This window comes from Loxodonta africana, chromosome 1, assembly GCF_030014295.1.
Source record: "Loxodonta africana isolate mLoxAfr1 chromosome 1, mLoxAfr1.hap2, whole genome shotgun sequence".
Classification (NCBI taxonomy): Eukaryota; Metazoa; Chordata; class Mammalia; order Proboscidea; family Elephantidae; genus Loxodonta; species Loxodonta africana.
The window spans coordinates 102,251,630-102,270,317 of record NC_087342.1 but is presented as its reverse complement, the minus strand read 5'-3'; the positions used below and the strand labels follow the sequence as shown (position 1 = coordinate 102,270,317).

General features: G+C 47.4%; 1 protein-coding gene and 1 pseudogene across 1 annotated transcript in view; one reads left to right on the top strand and one right to left on the bottom strand.

Annotated features, from left to right (window-relative positions):
- DAAM2 (dishevelled associated activator of morphogenesis 2) overlaps positions 1 to 18,688 on the bottom strand; it is a 55,516-nt gene that overhangs the window by 23,169 nt on the left and 13,659 nt on the right. The window contains exons 7-14 of the mRNA XM_064285546.1: positions 17,615 to 17,718; positions 15,205 to 15,271; positions 13,998 to 14,115; positions 11,668 to 11,806; positions 8,758 to 8,816; positions 8,428 to 8,612; positions 7,502 to 7,801; positions 1,260 to 1,367 (exon numbers count right to left, since the gene is read on the bottom strand). Coding sequence (XP_064141616.1) covers positions 1,260 to 1,367; positions 7,502 to 7,801; positions 8,428 to 8,612; positions 8,758 to 8,816; positions 11,668 to 11,806; positions 13,998 to 14,115; positions 15,205 to 15,271; positions 17,615 to 17,718 — 1,080 coding nt within the window. The remainder of the gene's footprint in view (positions 1 to 1,259; positions 1,368 to 7,501; positions 7,802 to 8,427; positions 8,613 to 8,757; positions 8,817 to 11,667; positions 11,807 to 13,997; positions 14,116 to 15,204; positions 15,272 to 17,614; positions 17,719 to 18,688) is intronic.
- Positions 16,319 to 17,255, top strand: LOC100669147 (small ribosomal subunit protein eS1-like; annotated as a pseudogene).

Genomic DNA, 18,688 nt, shown 5'->3' with positions numbered 1-18,688 from the left:
GCCAAAAGCAGGGTGGGGCACCTCTCCAGACCAGTAGAAGACATACCACAATGTCCAAGAGCTGCCCAGGGCCCAGGAGGACACAGACTCCATTTACTGGCACCTGAGGAGGTCCCCAAGGCCAGAGCCCTAGTCTGAGCAGAGAAACAAAGGAGAAAATAAGACAACCCAGACAGGAAACAGCCCCTCTGTGGCAGGCTAGAGAGAAGGCAAGTACCCCGGGGCATCTAGGTTGGTAATTCCCAAATTGGACTTGGTAGGAAGGTCCCCAGATGTGCTACTAACAATGCAGATTCATGGGCCCCAGCTCTCCTCCTGAATCACAGGAGGATGAGGTCTGAGAATAAACATTTTTGGCAATTTTGTGGGTACCCAGCATAGTTTGAGAGCCCCGCTTTGGGAATGCCCTGTGTTCTGCCACCAACCCCACTCCCCCTACTTGCTCTGTGGCTGGAAGACCAGTACTGGATGACCAGCCATAGACACATGGTGCCTGTAGAGCAAAGATCAGAGTCTATCCAGGGCCTTCTCAGGGCTCAGCCCAGTCTCAGTCCCCAGAAGTGACTCGGAGCAGCAGCAGCATCTTCCTGGGAACATCTGCTGACTCATGGGGGTGTTGGGAGATGAGAGCATGGTGGAGAAAGTAGTGTGAAAACTTATAATGTCTTCTAGGTATAGACCCTAAATCCTAGGGCCAAAGAAAGAGCAGGGGTCAACAGTGGCCAGGCTCTGCAACTCCTTCTCCAGTGCTCCAGGACAAAAACAGAAATACACAAAATGCAATTTCATCATTTCGTCTGTAATTATAAACTAATACAATGGGATGTTCCCCCCCGCCACACTGGACTGCACACTTCATATCTATTCATATTCATATCTATGTCCTCAACAAATAACATGGAAGGAAGGAAGGAAGGAAGGAAGGAAGGAAGGAAGGAAGGAAGGAAGGAAGGAAGGAAGGAAGGAAGGAAGGAAGGAAGGAGAAAAGGAGGGAGGGAGGGAGGGAAGGAGGGAAGGAGGGAGGAAAGGAGGGAAGGAGGGAGGGAGGGAGGGAAGGAGGGAGGGAGGGAGGGAAGGAAGGAAGGAGGGAGGGAAGGAAGGAAGGAAGGAGGGAAGGAGGGAAGGATGGAGGGAGGGAGAGACAAAGGAAAAGGGCCAGAAAGGGAGCTTAGGTTTGGGTTCAAGGTTTGTGTGTGGAAGTCAACGCAGGAAAAGTAGGTAACACATGGCCCAAGAGGCCAGAGGGGACGAGGTCTTACCTGATGCCTCTGATAGGCTGAAAACATTTTTTCAAAATCCTCTAGGTCCAGAATCCGAAATACCTGCATGTCATCAATCTCATTCCATACGGTACCAGGGACACGTTCCTAAGATTTAGATGAGAGAAAAGATGCCATGGCTGACCCAACTCTGTTATGGAGCCTCCCGATACCTCCCTGACCCCACCTGTCCCCCGGCTGTGCGTACCACAGGGACAGGCTATTAGACTTTCAGAAGGGGGTCAATTTCTCCCCTCAAACCTCCACCATCCTTGAGAAACTGTGTGGAAATTCTCTCCTCCAGGATGAAAGTCAATGACAACCCCCTTCTTCCTTTTGTGTGGGGCCACATGTAAGCATGTTCTGGAAATCCGTGCGAGTGTTAGAGTGATGGGTGGGCATGTATGAAAGGGTGCGAACTACGCTCCTTTTGGAAAAACAAACAAACCATGCTCTCAGAACACAGGGCCCACTCGCCCTGAAGGCTATGGTCTGCTGGGAGGTGGTTCCAATCATTTGGCTGGAATCATTGCAAGGAATAGTGCCCACACATATTTGGGATTGCTCAAAGCCTCACTGCAGAATATATTTATCTTAGATCATCGTTTTCTCTCCCAAGGGTCTTTTTTCCACTTTCCCAGATTCGCAGAAAGTGAACCAATGCCAAAGGTCGGGACATCCTGGCCTCTCCAGTGACGCTGCTCAGACCAACAAGACGCTGCCACAGTTTCCCGTTGGTCAGACCCAGGGAAGCTATCCCATTCTTTATGATTGGGATGGGCCCAGAGTTTTAGATTCCAACGGTTTTTAGCTTAGTCCCTCAACTCTCTATGTAAGAGACCCTTGGGCTGAATTCCCATCCCAAAGATCCAGGAAGGAGCTATTAGCCAAGCCAGAAAACATCCCCATACTTTTGTAAAAAGGAGCCCTAGTGGCACAGTGGTTCAGCGCTCAGCTGCTAACCGAAAGGTCGGCAGTTTGAACCCACCAGCCGCTCCGCTGGAGAAAGACGTGACAGTCTGCTTCCATAAAGATTATAGCCTTGGAAACCGTATGGGGCAGTTCTGCTCTGTCACATGGGGTTTCCATGAGTTGGAATTGACTTGACATCAACAGGTTTGGTTAGAGAACTGGAGGAGGAGACTGGGCAGTGAGTGGTGAGGAGCGGAGTGAAGTCCTTAAAGCATGAAAAGCAAAGCCCCTCCCACTGTGTTCCACCTCTCCCAGGAATCCTCAGTGAGCCCAGAGCTTTGCTGTCCTTTAAAACATAATCTCCCATCTTTCTTTGTGGGTGGAGGGGCAGCCAGAGAACCTTCTTAATGCCCCCTCCCCCTTTCTACATCTCCCCCTCAGCAAGAGAAACATACCTTTCACTCACTTTTATTTTCTTAAACTCTGGAAAGGGGTGGCTAGGCCAGAGTGGGGGTGGGGACATTCCTGTGGCCTTCCCAAGGCCAGGGACCCTCTTGTGGAATGTCGGGCTGGGAAGCTCAAAGAAGCAAGGGATATAGGCAACTGGCCAAACCTAACACAGACACATTCTTTTCATGGCAGAAATAACTAGTGTGTGCACGTATGAGTGTGCCTGAGAGTGAGTATGTGTGTGAGTGTGCACACATAGGAGCATGCATGGAGTAGGGGAAGGTACTGTGGAGAGGTGTGTGGGAGACAGAGAGAAGATGGGAAGGAGGATGGAATCCGGGATGGTAAGCAGGGGCAATGACTGAAGCAGTGTGGGGTGCAAAGAGACCCCACTCTGCTCTGTGGGAAACTCCCACCTCATTTGCTGGCTAAATTCAGACTTGGGTGGAGGTTGGGTGGGGGGATGGGAAAGCCACTAAGGTAAATCTCCTGAGACCAGGACAAGACAAAAAGAGCTGGCCGTTCAACACCTGGAAGAATCTCCTACCTAACAATAGACATCCTGACTCTTCCTCACTTCCTTCCCAGCATGCTCCTCCCCTGGCCCCATCTAGATTCTCCACCTTTGCCAGAGGGACCCAGGCGGGGGTCTTTGTGAAGGTGTAACTGAGGTCTGGAGCCAGAGAGAGATGTATCTATTCCAATTATTCTCCACATCCTGGACTTCACCAAGCCTCCCTGATATGCCCATCTTGTGTACTAATTCTTGGATTTAATTTTTGCAACACTCTGCCCAAGGCCCATCACCTCTAGCCTAGATTCCTGGACCTTCTTTTCTTCTGTTGGCATGCCTTATATGCCAGGGGAATTGTTCTCAAAAGCACATTTCATTATGTTTCCCTCGTAAAGTATTTCCTTTGGGGTCAGAGTAGCTAGGTTGAACCCCCAGCCCCACCACTCTGGGGGACTGTGTGCAAATGGAGTGTCGCTACTCTTGTCCCGTTTCATGTAAAAGGAACTGAGGCTCAGTGATGCTTACCTTGCTGAGTTGATTAAGTGGGATAACATATTTAAGGCACACTGTGGTATTAATAATAATGAACTTCATATTATTAAGACTTTCTATGTGTCAAGATGGAGCCCTGGTGGCACAGTGGTTACGTGCTTGGCCATCACTGTTCCAAGTACTTATATGCATTAAGTCAATGAAACCTCATGACAGTCCTATGAGATGGAAATTATTATTACCCTCATTGTCCAGATCAGGAGCCTGAAGTCCAAACAATGGAATAACCTGCCTCTGGTCACACAAGTTTAACCAGTACCCCATTGCCATTGAGTCAATTCCAACTCATGGCCACCCACGTGTGTCAGAGTAGAAGTGTGTTCTGTGAGGTTTTCAATGGCTGATTTTTCAGAAGTAGATCACCAGGCCTATATTCTGAGTTGCTCCTGGGTGGACTTGAACTTCTAATCTTTCGGTTAGCAGTCAAGCACACTAGCCATTTGCACCACTCAGGGACTCTGTTAAAAGTTTGTTGTTGTTGTTAGGTGCTGTTGAGTCAGTTCCGACTCATAGTGACCCCATGTACAACAGAATGAAACACTGCCTAGTCCTGTGCCATCCTTAACAACGGTTGCTATGTTTGAGCCCACTGTAACCACTGTGTCTGTCTTGAGGACAGTCTTCCTCTTTTTCACTGACCCTCTATTTTGCCAAGCATAATGTCCTTCTCCAGTGACTAATGGCCCCTGATAACATGTCCAAAGTACATGAGATGAAGTCTGGCCATCCTCCCTTCTAAGGAGCATTCCAGCTGTACTTCTTCCAAGACAGATTTGTTCGTTCTTCTGGCAGTCCGTGGTATATTCAATATTCTTTGTCAGCACCATAATTCAAAGGCATCAGCTCTTCTTCGGTCTTCCTTATCCATTGTCCAGCTTTCACATGCATATGAGGTTAAATGTTTAGGGCTGGGATAATAGGTTCTCAAATATTACTTGATGCTCCCTACCCCCGCTGCCCACTCCTGTGGAGAAATGGCTGCAGCCCAGCCAAAAGCTCCCCATTGCCTAGTCTATCAAACCTACATGTTTCAGTCTAGCAATGAAGCTCCAGCCTCCTCTGGGGCCTTGGGGGATTTATATCAGTTTTATTATTAGTGGGCCCCGGAGAGCATCCCATTAAGCATAAATCTCCATATGATGAAAACACTGAGAAAATCTTAGTTGCTTTGTCTCCCTTCCCTAATTGTTGGCGTGCCTGGTCGACTTTTCATGCAGTTTAAAACAAAGCAATATTGCATCTGATCATGAAGAACGAACGTTTCTGCATAGGCCATAGATTTTGCTTCTGCAGAGCTGTTTGCCTGCTGCCGTTTTGGTCCTCCACAGGGCATAGCTGTGCAGTGCAGCTGTTGCAGACCTTAACAATCTTGCTTCAAAATGCTGCTAACAGGTGGCTTTACAAGGCCAATAACACAAACTGCAGACGTCATCAGAGGCCCAGCAGACTATGAATGAGCTAGATTATCAATCAGAGGTGGAGGGAAGCTTAGAGATCATATCACAGACCAGCAAACTAAGATAAACAAGGGATTTCCACAGCTCGCACAGCTAGTTAGGGCTAGTTAGTTGCTTTGGTTAGAATCTCTCCTTCAACCCATCCCCAGGGTCTCTAGGTGTTTTCTTGAACACATTTCCTAATTTGTCAGATCCTGACGTACCTGGATAGTATAAGTGGTTATGTGCTCAGCTGCTAACTGAAAGATTGGCTATTCAAGTCCACCCAGAGGTGCCTTGGAAGGAAGAGTTGGCAATCTACTTCTGAAAAACCAGCCATTAAAAATCTTATGGAGCTCACACATGGTGTCGGGGATGACTTGACGGCAACTGATTTGTGTTTTGGTTAACCTCTTATAGGGTAATGTCACGTCTCACCTTTTATTACTATCCACTATGGCCCCCAGCAAGGCCTTTACATAAAACTGACCTCAGACTAGCTGGCCTACTGTTAGCAGAAGGTGACTGACAAACAGCTGACCACCTACTTCACTTAAGGAAACCCTGGTGGTGTGGTGGTTAAGAGCTATGGCTGCTAATCGAAAGGTCAACAGTTCAAATCTGCCAGGCGCTCCCTGGAAACCCTATGGGGCAGTTCTACTCTATCCTACAGGATCCCTGTGAGTCGGAATCGACCAGACAGCAACGGGTTTGGGTCTTTTTTGGTACTTCACTTAACGATCTCCAGTCTTCTCCTACTAGAGTCTCTGTTTGAGTTCAAGTTTAGCTCAAAGAGAACGATCCAGTTAGGAATTCCCCAAGACTTAGTCCAAGAGGCCCATACAACAAGGTCACAGTGGATTCATTAGTCCCAGCTCCAAACTGATGCCTGCAGGACTGGTGTTGCAGTGTGGGTATGGGCCAGGCTAATTGCAGCCAGTCGCCACTGTATTTGGCCAGGTATGTGTTTACCCCAGGGTCTTAATAAAAAAAAACAAAACAAAACAAAACAAAAAATATCAAAACCAGTTGCCATTGAGTCAACTCTGACTCATGGTGACCCCATGAGTGTGCCAGAGTAGAACTGCACTCCATAGAGTTTTCAATGGCTATGACCTTTTGGAGAGCCCTGGTGGCACAGTGGTTAAGAGCTACAGCTGCTAACCAAAAGGTTGGCAGTTCGAATCCACCAGCCGCTCCTTGGCTCCTTGGAAGCCTTATGGGGCAGTTCTACTCTGTCCTATGAGGTCACTAGGAGTCGGAATTGACTCAACAGCAATGAGTTTGGTTTGGTTTTGGTGACCTTTTGGAGGCTGGCACCTCTAGGTGGACTCGAGCTGCCAGCCTTTCAGTTAGTAGATGAGCACTTAACCATTTGCACCACCCAGGGAACTCCTGGTCCTCTTAATATCCAAACCTAAACCCACTGTTATTGAGTCAATTCCAACTCCTAGCAACCCTATAGGACAGAGTAGAACTTTCCCCCAGGGTTTTGAAGGCTGTAAATCTTTAAGGAAGCAGGCTGCCACATCTTTCTCCCTCAGAGCAGCAGGTGGGTTCGAACTGCCAACCTTTTGATTAGCAGCCAAGTGCTTTAACCACTGTACCACCAGGGCTCCCTCGGTTCTCTTAATAGGACTTGCCAATTTACAGAACCAGAGATGATAGGGTTTAGCTGAGGTTGGATCCAGCCTTCAATTACTGTGGTCTAATGAGACCTAAGGCATTTTTACTTCATGCCTGTGAAAGTCTAAGAGAGGAATCAGCTCCCACACTTGGACCTGGGAATGGTGATTATTATTGGATGAAACTCACAAAGATCTCTCACTGCTGGTCTAAGAAATGTGGCCAGTGCTGTGCACCTTCTCCTGGGGAGGATGTCTGAGAGAGACAGGGTTGCATCTTGACACCAAACTCTTCATTGCAAGGGCTCCAGGGCCTCAGCACCCTCGCCTTGTTACCCTCTGACATGGCCTCATTGATTTTTACCATCTCTAGACCTTGGTCAAAGCTCTTCCACATTTTCCATTCTCTTCCTCAACTTGGCCCTGACCTTGAATTTCCAGGGTCAGTTGCTTGGCCCATCCCCTGCTCCACTCCCTCAGCACACACAAATCGCAAATTCCATTTGTAGGTGGCTTTGCTAGTGTGATAATTATCAGGTGCCAAGCATCTTCTCCCAGTGTAGATGTCCCCCCAGAGTAGAGGGAGCTGCCTGGCATCAGCAACCCGACCTTCTGCAGCTGCTGTGTCCACCCTTCCCTCCACCAAAGAAAGAACCCAGCGTGGTGATCTGTAAACAATGGTCAGTCAATCCAGGGGCTGATGGCTACTGGCTGTAGGAGAATGGACCCACTGACCCCATCCTGGTTACTCACCTCATTCAGCTTGACCCAGTTGAAGGACTTCAGTGGGTGGGAAGGCTGGGGAACATGCTTCTTCCTGAGTGGAGCATCATTGCTAGGGAAGGGGTCCGGTGGGAGGGGCATGCCCATGCTGAAGCAAGGTGGGGCACCTGGGGGAGTGGGAGGCCCACCAGGTGGAAGGGGTGGCGGTGGCGGTGGGGGGCAGCAGGCAAAGGGTAGAGGGGGTGGGGGTGGAGGCAGGTCATTGGTTGTCATCAAGGAAGACAAGGTGAGTGGGCCCCCAGGGGGAGGCGGAGAGGATACAGGGCCTGTCTGTGGGGAGACAGAAAAATCAAAAGACAAAGCCATCAGTAATGATGCCATTCAGATCCCTCAGAGCTATTCCTTACTCTTAATTTCCATGTATACTACCCGCCAAATCCTCTGTCACCTCCCACACACATTTAGTCCCCTTGCTTTATCTGCATCCCAAACATCCAACACACACAGATACAACCACAGACAGACACACATACATTCAAACACATACACAGATACTGGATAATCAGTCACAGTCATCATGATGTAACAGCAGGGTTGATACGTACAGTTGTGTCGGTTGCTGACTGCACAATGGCATCCAGCTGACAGGGTGAGAGGGAGCCAAAATCCCACCTGCACTCTGCTTTCCAAGGTATGCTTCCTGGGACAGCGTCACCCAGAGAAGGAGCATTACTTTTTCTAATTAACACAAAGATGCCGTCTAGACTACTGGGGGACACAGTCAGCCCTTACAGCCTCAGGGGTCTGGGTCTCCGCTACCCTGGCCTGAAGTTCTCTCTCTCTCTTCTACCTCACTCTAGGATCCTTGGCCCCTCCCCACATCTGCTCTGCCCACTCTGCCTGGAAGCCCAGGGTCTCAGCTCAACTACGTGAAAAGGAAAAGGGTGCCCGCGTACTGAGATTTCACTGAGTTGGGCTACCAGCTCTGCCACTTGTCCCCGAGCCTGGCGTAGCTCCTGGGACTCTCGGGCCAGCTTGTCCTTCATCTTGTTCAGTGTCCGCATCATCTCTTCTTTCTCCAACGTCTTTGTCTCGCATTCCCTCTCCTTCCTCTCCAGCCGGCTCACCAGCTCTGTGTGTTCTGGGATGGGGGTGGGACAGGAGAGGAAATGGGAAGAGAGAGCATGAGTACGTGTGTGTATTCATCTCCAAGGGAGGATGTGGGGCCCTGGGCTGTGCTGAACAAAGGTGCAGAGCATGCAGGAGGCTCAGGCAGAACCCCTCACCTTTCCGGAACTTCTCAGCCTGTTCTCGCCACTGTTTCACTTCGTTCTCATTGATGAGCCTGGGGACAGATGGGGAGGGGGCAATGTGACTGCTGACTGTCTGCTCAGTTTCTGAGCAGACATGTCATCTCCCTGTTCCCCACACTGGTACCCTGATCACCAATCTGTCCAGCCACAAGTGGCTGGGATTTTAATTCCCCAGATGTCTCTTCAGGTCTCCACCCCTGCCCAGTCTTCATTAAGTGTCTCTCCTTGGACGATGAGAGCTGGAAGGACCCTTAGATGCCCTGTCCCAACCCCTTTGAGATACAGCTGAGGCTCAGAGACCAGACACAGGAACAACAGCTAATTAACTTTAGAACTAGGACTAAGTCTCAGACTTCCCTTAGTCGTATAAAGACCTGTATCCCTTTGTAAAAATAGATTTTTGCAGCTGAGAGAGAAAAATATTGACCCTACCGTGGTCCTAATTTCCAGGCCCAGCAAAGACCAATATGTAAGAGCAAAAGAAATTGCCGCATATCCCATAACACAGGATGTTGAGGGTAAAGAAGGGACATATCTGAAACATCACGTAAACTCTTATAACAGGGTGTTAAAATTAAGCTTTCATCTCCACACCCAGGTATAAAAGAGAGGGGGAACCCCCAAGTGAGATCTCAGTGATAATTTCCTTTTTAAACCTGAAATGTGAAGAGTTAGATCCATGACCCTTGGTTTCTCAACCTGATCAAGGATCTAAACGGGGCAAAGAATGGAGACAGAGGAGTATTTTGTGAAGAGTATTTTTTGAAGACAGCCACTGTCAACTTCCCCAGAAGGCGGGGGAGACTACTTCTTTGACTACAGTCCTAAAGAAGGGGCTTCTCCAGGCCCACCCAGAAAGTTTCGACCCATGGAGGGAGGCATGGTGGACTGGTTTTGACTTGGGGCCAGGCAAATCCAGAGGGTGAAGGACTGATCGGAAGAGCACTGCTGTGCTGGGGTCTGCTGGCATTCCTAGAGGTTGTTAGAACAAGAGATGGCATGAAAGTTTCCCACAGGCCAGATGTAAGCCTTGTGGGGGAACTGGGCTAAAGCTATTTTAAGTCCTGCCCAAGAGGTTCACGTGGGAGAAAATTGGAACCACCAACAGTGTAAGTCTGTGTGCTCTGGATCGTCAGCGAGCCAGGGGCTGACAGAAGGGATGGAAGCAGCCAGCTAGCCAGCTGGGAAAAACCAAAACAGCTTCCATGACCAGTGACCTGGGTTTTGTTAGAGGAGATTCACACAAAGGAACCTGTGCAGGTCCCAGGAACATAATCGCGTGTCTCCACCCATGTGCCAACAGAACGCAAAGACTGCTTAATAAGTCACCAGATCAAGTAAGACTTTTTTCCCTTTCTCCTTCCTGCCCCCATCGCTGCCTCTGGAAAGACTGGTTAGCTAGTGGGAGGAGGAGGGGTAGCAGGGGTTAGAGGAGAAACTGAGAGCAGAGAAAAGAAGCCAGCCATCACACACACACACACCTTCCCACTGTAGCCTCCCAGTCCCAGCTAGGGGAAGAGAGAAATTTAAGGCTAAATCAAGTCTAGAATGTTGATTCACATCTGGGATTAGTCTTTCTCAGATTTGAGACTATGCTGACAGCTGAGTGACCTTAAGACTTCTATTACCCAGAAAGGACCAAAAATGTCAATGGGCCTGAGAAGTTTTCATCCTTTGGCAGAGGAAATTTTTCCCCACCAACTAGTGTAAGGAATGATAGAAAACAAAATGAAATCGCATTTTGATAACTTTACTGGTTGTACTTGCTCAACATACCAGTTAGGGCTTTAACTAGATCAACACCCAATTGTGCTGAGGAAAACAGCATGAACAGTTCAGAAGTTGTTTTCTACTTGGCTTTGGAATGCAGAATAATGAATCATTTAGGGTCCGTTTACCTCCTTAAGGGCAGTGGGCTCAGACTCATACCGAAAGTTAAATGAAGGCTTAAAATTAAAAATCAGTGTGTTAATGTAAGGTCTTATTATTAACTGATGTGCTTTTAAATTGTTTTCTCTAAACCCAGAGTCAGAAAAAGATGATGAGCCAGAAGGCCTTAGGCTCTGACATGCCTTGTCCAAAAGTTCAGGGGTTGGCAAATTTTCTGTAAGGGATCAGAGAGTAAATATTTTAGGTTTTGCAGACCACATACAGTCTCTGAGGCATTTTCTTGTTTGTTCATTTGTTTGTAACAATACTTCTGAAGAACGTAAAAGCTAGTCTTAGCTCATGAGCCATGCAAAAACCAGCTGGAGGATCTGAGTTAGCCCACTGGCCATAGTTTTCTGACCTCTGCTTTATGTTAATACATTTAAATCCCCCCTGTATCCAGTCCATGCAGTGGGTGATTGAGAGTTAGTTACACATCCCTATAAAGCAGTGCTGTCCAACGGGGTATTCATTAGCCACAGGTCATGTGGCTATTTAGGTTTAAATCAATTAAAATTAAAAATTCAGTTCCTCAGTAAAATTAGTCACATGTCAAATGCTCCACAACCACATGTGGCTAGTGCTTACCACAGATAAGGAGCGTGTCTATTATCTCAGAGTTCTATTAGACAGCGCCGCTCAAAACCCATTGGTCTGAGAGAGGAGTCCCTGGGTGGAGCAAATGGTTAATGTGCTCAGCTGGTAACTGAAAGGTTGGAGGTTTGATTCTACCCAGAGACACCTAAGAACAAAAGCCTGGTGTTGCTCCTGAAAAACCAGTCCCTGAAAACCCTACAGAGCACTGTCCTACTCTGGCACACATGGAGTTGCCATGAGTCAAATCGACTCAGCAACCAGTCTGATTTGAGAGCTGAGGCTTCACTGGTGAGACCCAGTGTGGGGGAGAATTGGGGAAGGAGGAGGAGGACAGGGTGAAGGCTGGTCACTGCTCACATGTTGACGATGTTCTTGACATTGAAGTTCTCCAATGGAGCCAAGTCAGGGTCCACGCCCCTCTCATCCTGGAGGACAATCTGCTGGAGGATGCGGTCTAGGAGCTGCCACTGCTGGAAGTAGCCACCGTTCCGCTTATCTGAGGGGTGACAGGCATCATCTTTTTTACTGGGGCTCCCTGCAGCCCCCTGGAGCCCTGTCCCAGAATCACTGCCTGGGCCGAGGCTGGTGAGGTGTTCCATTCACCACCCCTGGTAACCTTGCAGTCTGATGGAGGAGACAGTGCAGTTACGGATGGTGAATATTCACAAGTCCAGTCATCTCTGGATTATCCACAACTGATCTTATATGTATGTGTCAATCCTCCCAACATATTTCTCTACTCTCCTTCCTGGCTGCCTTTCCTTCCTGGTTGGACTCTGGGCATCCTATGTCCTGGGAATGCAAATTGCTTTTTACATTATCTCAAAAAAAAAAAAAAAAAAAGCAAAAACAAAAAAACCCAACCCACCACCATTAGGAAAGTAAGTCTGCTCTAAAATATTACATGCTGAACAATGAAGTCTCTAGGGAAATTTAAAAATGGTAGAATTATCTATGCTACTGCTCTAAAGAGAAAGATGAATGGGAAATAATTGCAAGTGTGCTGAGAGGGAGTCAGAATGGGTTAGAGAAATGATTCATGGAATCCAGGAAGAGTTCTGGCGGAGGTGACCCTGAACTATGAGGACAAAGGCACCATGTGATGTGCCTGCTCTCACAGGGCCCTAGTCTGTCCCCCTCTAATGACAGTCTGGATGGATGTAGACTTTCCTTTCACATGACAGCCACAAGTCTCCTCTTTTGGTTCTGTATCCCAATAGCTTTGTCTCTACTGATCAGCAAGGGAGGTCAATCATAGGGATTTTTACATCAAAGTCAAATCATGATGCCTTCTCGGTAGAAGGTCAAGTCCACAAAGCCCCATTTGGGAACAAAATAGAGGGACCCCTTCACATTACCCCCATGGAACACCAGGCATGGGAACCCCTGGAAGCAGAAGTCATGTTTCCTGAGGTCTTCCTGTGTCTGCCATGAAGACCTTCTGGGCTGAGTTTTGGAGAACTGATAGCTTCCTGGTCTACACTGCAGTGCCTGTCTTTCTTTCCACCACTCCACCCAACACAGGCATTTCAAAGTGACACATTTTTCCATTTGCCTCTCACCGAGGAAAACTGGGTAAACATGTTTTATCAAAAGCCCTGACCACGAAGAAATGAAAACCCCCTCCATATATAAAGAATGCTCTCCGCTTCAGGTTCATTCACTGTAAAATGGAATAATAATACTCACCCCTTAGGTCATGTTGAGGTTTACAGATGATGTGGTAAATAAAGGACCTTACATCATGCTTGGCCCAGAGTTGGCACTCAATAAATTGTGGATATTGTCACCATCACCGTGATTACCAATACCACCATCATCATCACTAGTGAGACTCTAAGCTGAGCATTATAATTGACCATAGGAATTTTCAAAATATTGTATTTTGTGAACAGCTTAAATACCAAATGGTGCAATTACAGCTCATTTCAAATTGTATTTTTGGGTGGCTTATTAGTCTGGAAACCCTGGTGGCATAGTTGTTAAGTACTATGGCTGATAACCAAGAGGTTGGCAGTCTGAATCCGCCAGGCACTGCTTGGAAACTCTATGGGGCAGTTCTACCCTGTCCTATAGGGTCACTATGAGTTGGAATTGGCTTGACGGCAGTGAGTTTGGTTTTGGTTTTATTAGTAGTTCCATGTAATTTATTCAATCACTGTGTATATCTGGTTCTTAAGAACTTAGCCACCCTAGTCCTATAGTCACTGACATTTGGTATTTGTAGTCTGAGGCAGGGATAAAGGAGACAGGATGGGGAGTCAGCAAGGGCTAGGTGGAGGAGTAGATAAAACACTTAAAAAGGCATGATCACTCCACATCTATATCATTCCCCCAAGCACAAAACTTCTTACTGGAACTCCCCAAGAGGACTGATCACTCCCTTGTCATGAGCTGACAGCTGGAATAGTTTGATTCTGAAAATGCAAAGATTGAGCTACTGCTTGTTGTCCTGGGTTGTTGGAGTACCTCAGGGCCAAGTCCCCAGCTCCTCCCCTGGGTGACGGTGCAGGCTGCTCTATTTTGTTGACCCCAAGAAGGGAGGGAAGTGCAGGGGCCTGAGTCCTGTGGTCTAGCTTCCCAAGGGGGGCTCACCCACCCAGTGGGCCCTGCAGCCTTTTCTCAGCCTGCTCTGAAAGCCAGAGCTTGGGGGTCTGGTCAGGAAGCAGCAAGTACAGTGGACTCACAGGGCATTTGCAGGCAGTGGTGCAGGACAGACAGCAGACAAGGGTAGGCCTCAGTGTACTTCAGCTTCTTGTGGATCAGCTCAAACATCTGGGATGCACTCTTGGTGTCGATATGGACCTGGGGGAGCACAGGGCAGGCAGTTAATGGGGAGCAGGGAAGGGAGAGGAGGAAAAGACAAGGGAGAGAAGACCTTGTTCCCATCCACTGAGCCTATCTCCTAGGAGAGCTTTCCTTCCCCTGCCTCTGCCCCAGCTTAAAGAGAGAGACTGAGAAAAGGAGGAGGGCAATGTGTTAATTACATAGACCAGGGTTCCCTAAGCTCAGCATTTGTGACTGGGTAAGTCTTTGTCGTGGGGCTGTCCTGTGCATTGTAGGATGTTCAGCAGCACCTACTCTGGCCTCTACTCACTAGATGCCAGTAGCCTCCTCCCATGTTGTGACAACCAAAAATGCTCCAGACATTGACAAATGTCCCTGGTGGTGGGGAGGGGAATTGTCCCTGTTTGAGGACTACTGATCCAAACTAAGGGAAGGAAGCAGGGGCATAGATGGCTCAAAGCAGCAAGTGGTATAGGTGGAAAGGGCACTTCATGGGTTCATATTGTGTTGTCTACTTGTGTGACAACAGTAAGGTGCTTAACCTCTCTGACCTCAGTTTCTTCATCTACAAATCCAAGGCTTTTGTGCTACAATGGATAGTGCTTTGCGACTATGAAATGTTAGCCAAAAGTAGGTTTTTATTTATTTGGATAAGGATTTTATAATACAATTTTTAGGCAGCAACGTTGTGTGTTTTCATGGTCTTTATGGGCAAAATGAAAATATGGTTTGGTTTGCTAAGTATGATCTGGTTAGTGATGGGGAGAGGTGACTCAGGAAATTACTGGACGGCAGAGAGAATGTCAGCCTAGGAGTGGCATTTGGGACTAATTACTTATAAGCACTGGCTTTCCTTCTCTTGGGGGTTGCAGTCTCCTTTCCTTGGAGCCACACAATGAGGGCACAAAAGCCCATCAGGTGAAGCCCTCCAGGTAAAGTCTGCCAAATAAGGCCCACCAGAGCCAGCATATTGCCAGGGCTCCAGAAACAAGACCTGGCCACAGAGGGGCACCCATCAGAGAACCAACACTAGATCCAACACAGCACAGGATCTGGAGAAGTGACTGTGGGCTCACGATGAAACCCACCCACCTCCAGGCTCCTCACCATGTCAAACCTTCTGGCTAGCTCCAGGTCATCTTCATTCCGGACCATCTCGAAGAAGTCTAAATGCCTACAGAGAAAAGGGGAGGTAGAGAGAGTAGACATTATAGCTAGGACACCCCCAGTGGAGGACTCCAGCCCCTTTGAGCCCTCTCTATCTGAATGCTTTATTCAGGTGAGGGGACTCTCCGTTCTGGAATCTGATCTTGTCCAGAGGGGCATCCCACAGAGGCTGGAAATGGACTTATAGATGAGCATTCACTTATTCTTGGAGAGGGGCAATGACCGTGGAAATGAGTGAGAGGCCATAGGACCAAAGTCAGTGGGGCTAGATAATACACACAGCATTACCCCCACTCTGTCCCCTCCAAGGCAAACCCAGAAAGAAACCATCTGCCTGTAGGCCAACACTCTTTTCCTTTATAGGACCCCATGCCTCTCCTTCAGAGAGGCCAACCTGGGGTCCCTTCACTTAGATAGGAATTTCTCATCCTCAGCACTATTGATATTTTGGGCTGAATAATTCTTGGTTGCGGGGGGCTTTCCTGTTTCTTGTAGGATGTTTATTGGCACCCCAGTCTGTACCCACTAGATGTCAATAGCAGCCCCTCACCCCCCTCCCCCAGTTGCGACAACCAAAAATGTCTACAGTTGAATGTCCCCAGGGGGTTAAAATTATCCCCAGTCGAGAACCACTAACCTACACCTATCTTCCCCAGTGTTCTTTCCCAGCATTTGTAAAGCTAATCTCTCTCATTTTCAGCCCCCTCCACTCACCACCTCAACCCCAAACAGATCCATCCTCTGTCCCTTAAGACCCAGTATAATAAAATTGCCTGTACTAATGGGAAAGGAGCCCTGGTGGCACAGTGGTTAAGTGCTCAGCTTCTAACTGAAAGCTGGTGGGTTTGAACCCACCAGCCACTCTTCAGGAGAAAGATATGGCAGTCTGCTTCCATAAAGATTACAGCCTTGGAAACCCTATGGAGCAGTTCTACTATGTCCTACAGGTTTTAATGGAACAGAACCAGAGGGGGCTTACTGGTAACACACAGGAATTTTATTGTACCCTTTAGTCAACAAGAACCTTTAGCTTTTTGGGGCTTTGAGCAGCGCCATGGCAGTTGGCAAGAACAAGCGCCTTACAAAAGGTGGCAAAAAAGGAGCCACGAAGTGGCTGATCCATTTTCTAAGAAAGATTGGTATGATGTGAAAGTACCAGCCATGTTCAATATAAGAAATATTGTGAAAACTCTAGCCACAAGATCTCAAGGAACAAAAATTGCATCTGATGGCCTCAAGGGTCATGTTTTTGAATTGAGCCTTGCTAACCTGCAGAACGATGAAGTCACATTTAGAAAATTCTAGCTAATTACTGAGGATGTCCAGCACAAAAACTGCCACACCAACTTCCATGGCATGGATCTTACCAGTGACAAAATGTGCTCCATGGTCAAAAACTGGCAGACCATGATTGAAGCTCATGTCGATGTCAAGACCACCGGTGGTTATTTGCTTCGTCTGTTCTGTGTTGGTTTTACTAAAAAAATGCAATAATCAGATTTGGAAGACATTTTATGCTCAGCACCAACAAGTCCACCAAATCCAGAAGAAAATGATGGAAATCATGAGCCAAGAGGTGCAGACAAATGACTTGAAAGAAGTGGTCAATAACTTGATTCCAGATAGCATTGGGAAAGACATAGAAAAGGCTTGCCAATCTATCCTCTCCATGAGGTGTTAGTTAGAAAAGTAAAAATGCTAAAGAAGCCCATGTTTGAATTGGGAAAACTCATGGAGCTTCATGGTGAAGGTAGTAGTTCTGGAAAAGCTACCGGAGATGAAATAGGTGCTAAAGTTGAACGAGCTTATGGCTATGAGCCACCTGTTCAAGAATCTGTTTAAAATTCAAGATTTTTAATGGTGACAAATAAAAGATCTTACTTGTGGAAAAAAAAAAAAAGAACCTTTATAGCTCGCATTTTGGGTGGGTCATTTCTTTGTTGAGCAGGAGTGCAATGAAGGACATTTAGCATTCCTGGCCCCCAATGACACATACCAGAAGTGCCCCTCACCAGCCATTTTGAAAACCAAAGACCATTTCCACATATTTTTAAATGCCCCCTAGGGAGCAGTACTTCTGTGGTTGAGTACTATTAGGCTCATCTGTCTATAAGATCAGAGATAAGTCAAACAGGTCAGCAAAGAAGACAGTCAAGGACATAGGTAAGAGGTGGGACAAGGTGGCAGGAGAGCTGTCTACCTTCCCACACACGCACAGAGCTGATTCTGAATCTATGCTGGGTTATGATGGGTGGGTTCCAGTAGGAATAGCAGCCTTAAATGTCCTGACCATCCCAAACTGAGGCACTGCTCACAGGTTTGCAGTGGGGACTGGTGGCTTGAGCCTTACTTGTCCAGGATGGCATTCTCATGCTGCCGGAGTTTGTCAATCACAGGCTGTATCCCCAGCATCAGGAACTCATACCGTAGATGCAGGCGGAACTCCAGATTATCCTGGGGGTCACCAAGGGAAAACCAGACTTACTGGCTGGTTCAAGACCCCAGTTCTCAGTTGTCCCACCCCAGCCATTGTCCCACCACATCTCCTGCAGCAAACTTACCTGGAGCTGCTTCAAGTCCCAGAGCTCCAAGAAAGGACAGGAGGAGACATCCTTTGACCTTGTTATTTCTCTAAAGCATGCCCACTGCCCAACTCCTTTAAGGTTCCTGCCTCATTTCCTTCAAGTCCTTATCAGTTTTCTCTTAGCCTTCAGCATCAAACAGCAGTGGTATATAGTGATAGAGCACAAGCTTTGAAATCAGACAGATCTTGGTTCAAATCCCTGCTCAGCTACTTAATGGCTTTGTAATCCTGGGAAAATTTTAGTTTCCTCATCTGTAAATGGGAACATTACCTACCTACTTAGGGTGATATTCATAAAAATTACCTGGTGAGTCACAGTTAGCAACTAAGCGGAACAGATGCCAGCCATGAATAGCTGGTGCTGGTAAAGGTGATGTTAGCATCTTAAGGGCAGATAATTCCTCCAACCCTTCTCACTTAACCAGTCCATAAGGACTAAATGCAAAAATACATGCTGGGAGAAAAAAGGGAAATGTAAAGATCTTTAAATTGTTCCTTTTGTCCTTCAACAGTTGACCTTAACTGGGGAGTATGATTGACTTAGAATTTGTGGAGTTCCCCTGCTCTTCAAGTCCTTCCTCTAATGTCATTATTTCTATAGTCTGAGGACCCCATATAGCAGTGGTGTCACTAGGAGAGGGCAGGGGGTGCAGACTGCACTGGGTGACACTGTCAGAGGGGGTGATACCAAAAAGACTCTATAAAATTTTTGTGCAGTGTTTCAGCAGAAATTTATTTTTTTTATAAAAAGTCCCTGTAGTCATAACAACAAAAACATTTTTCATAAGCCCAGTTTACAGCTATCAATATACCTACAAGGCTAAAGCTCTATGCTAATTT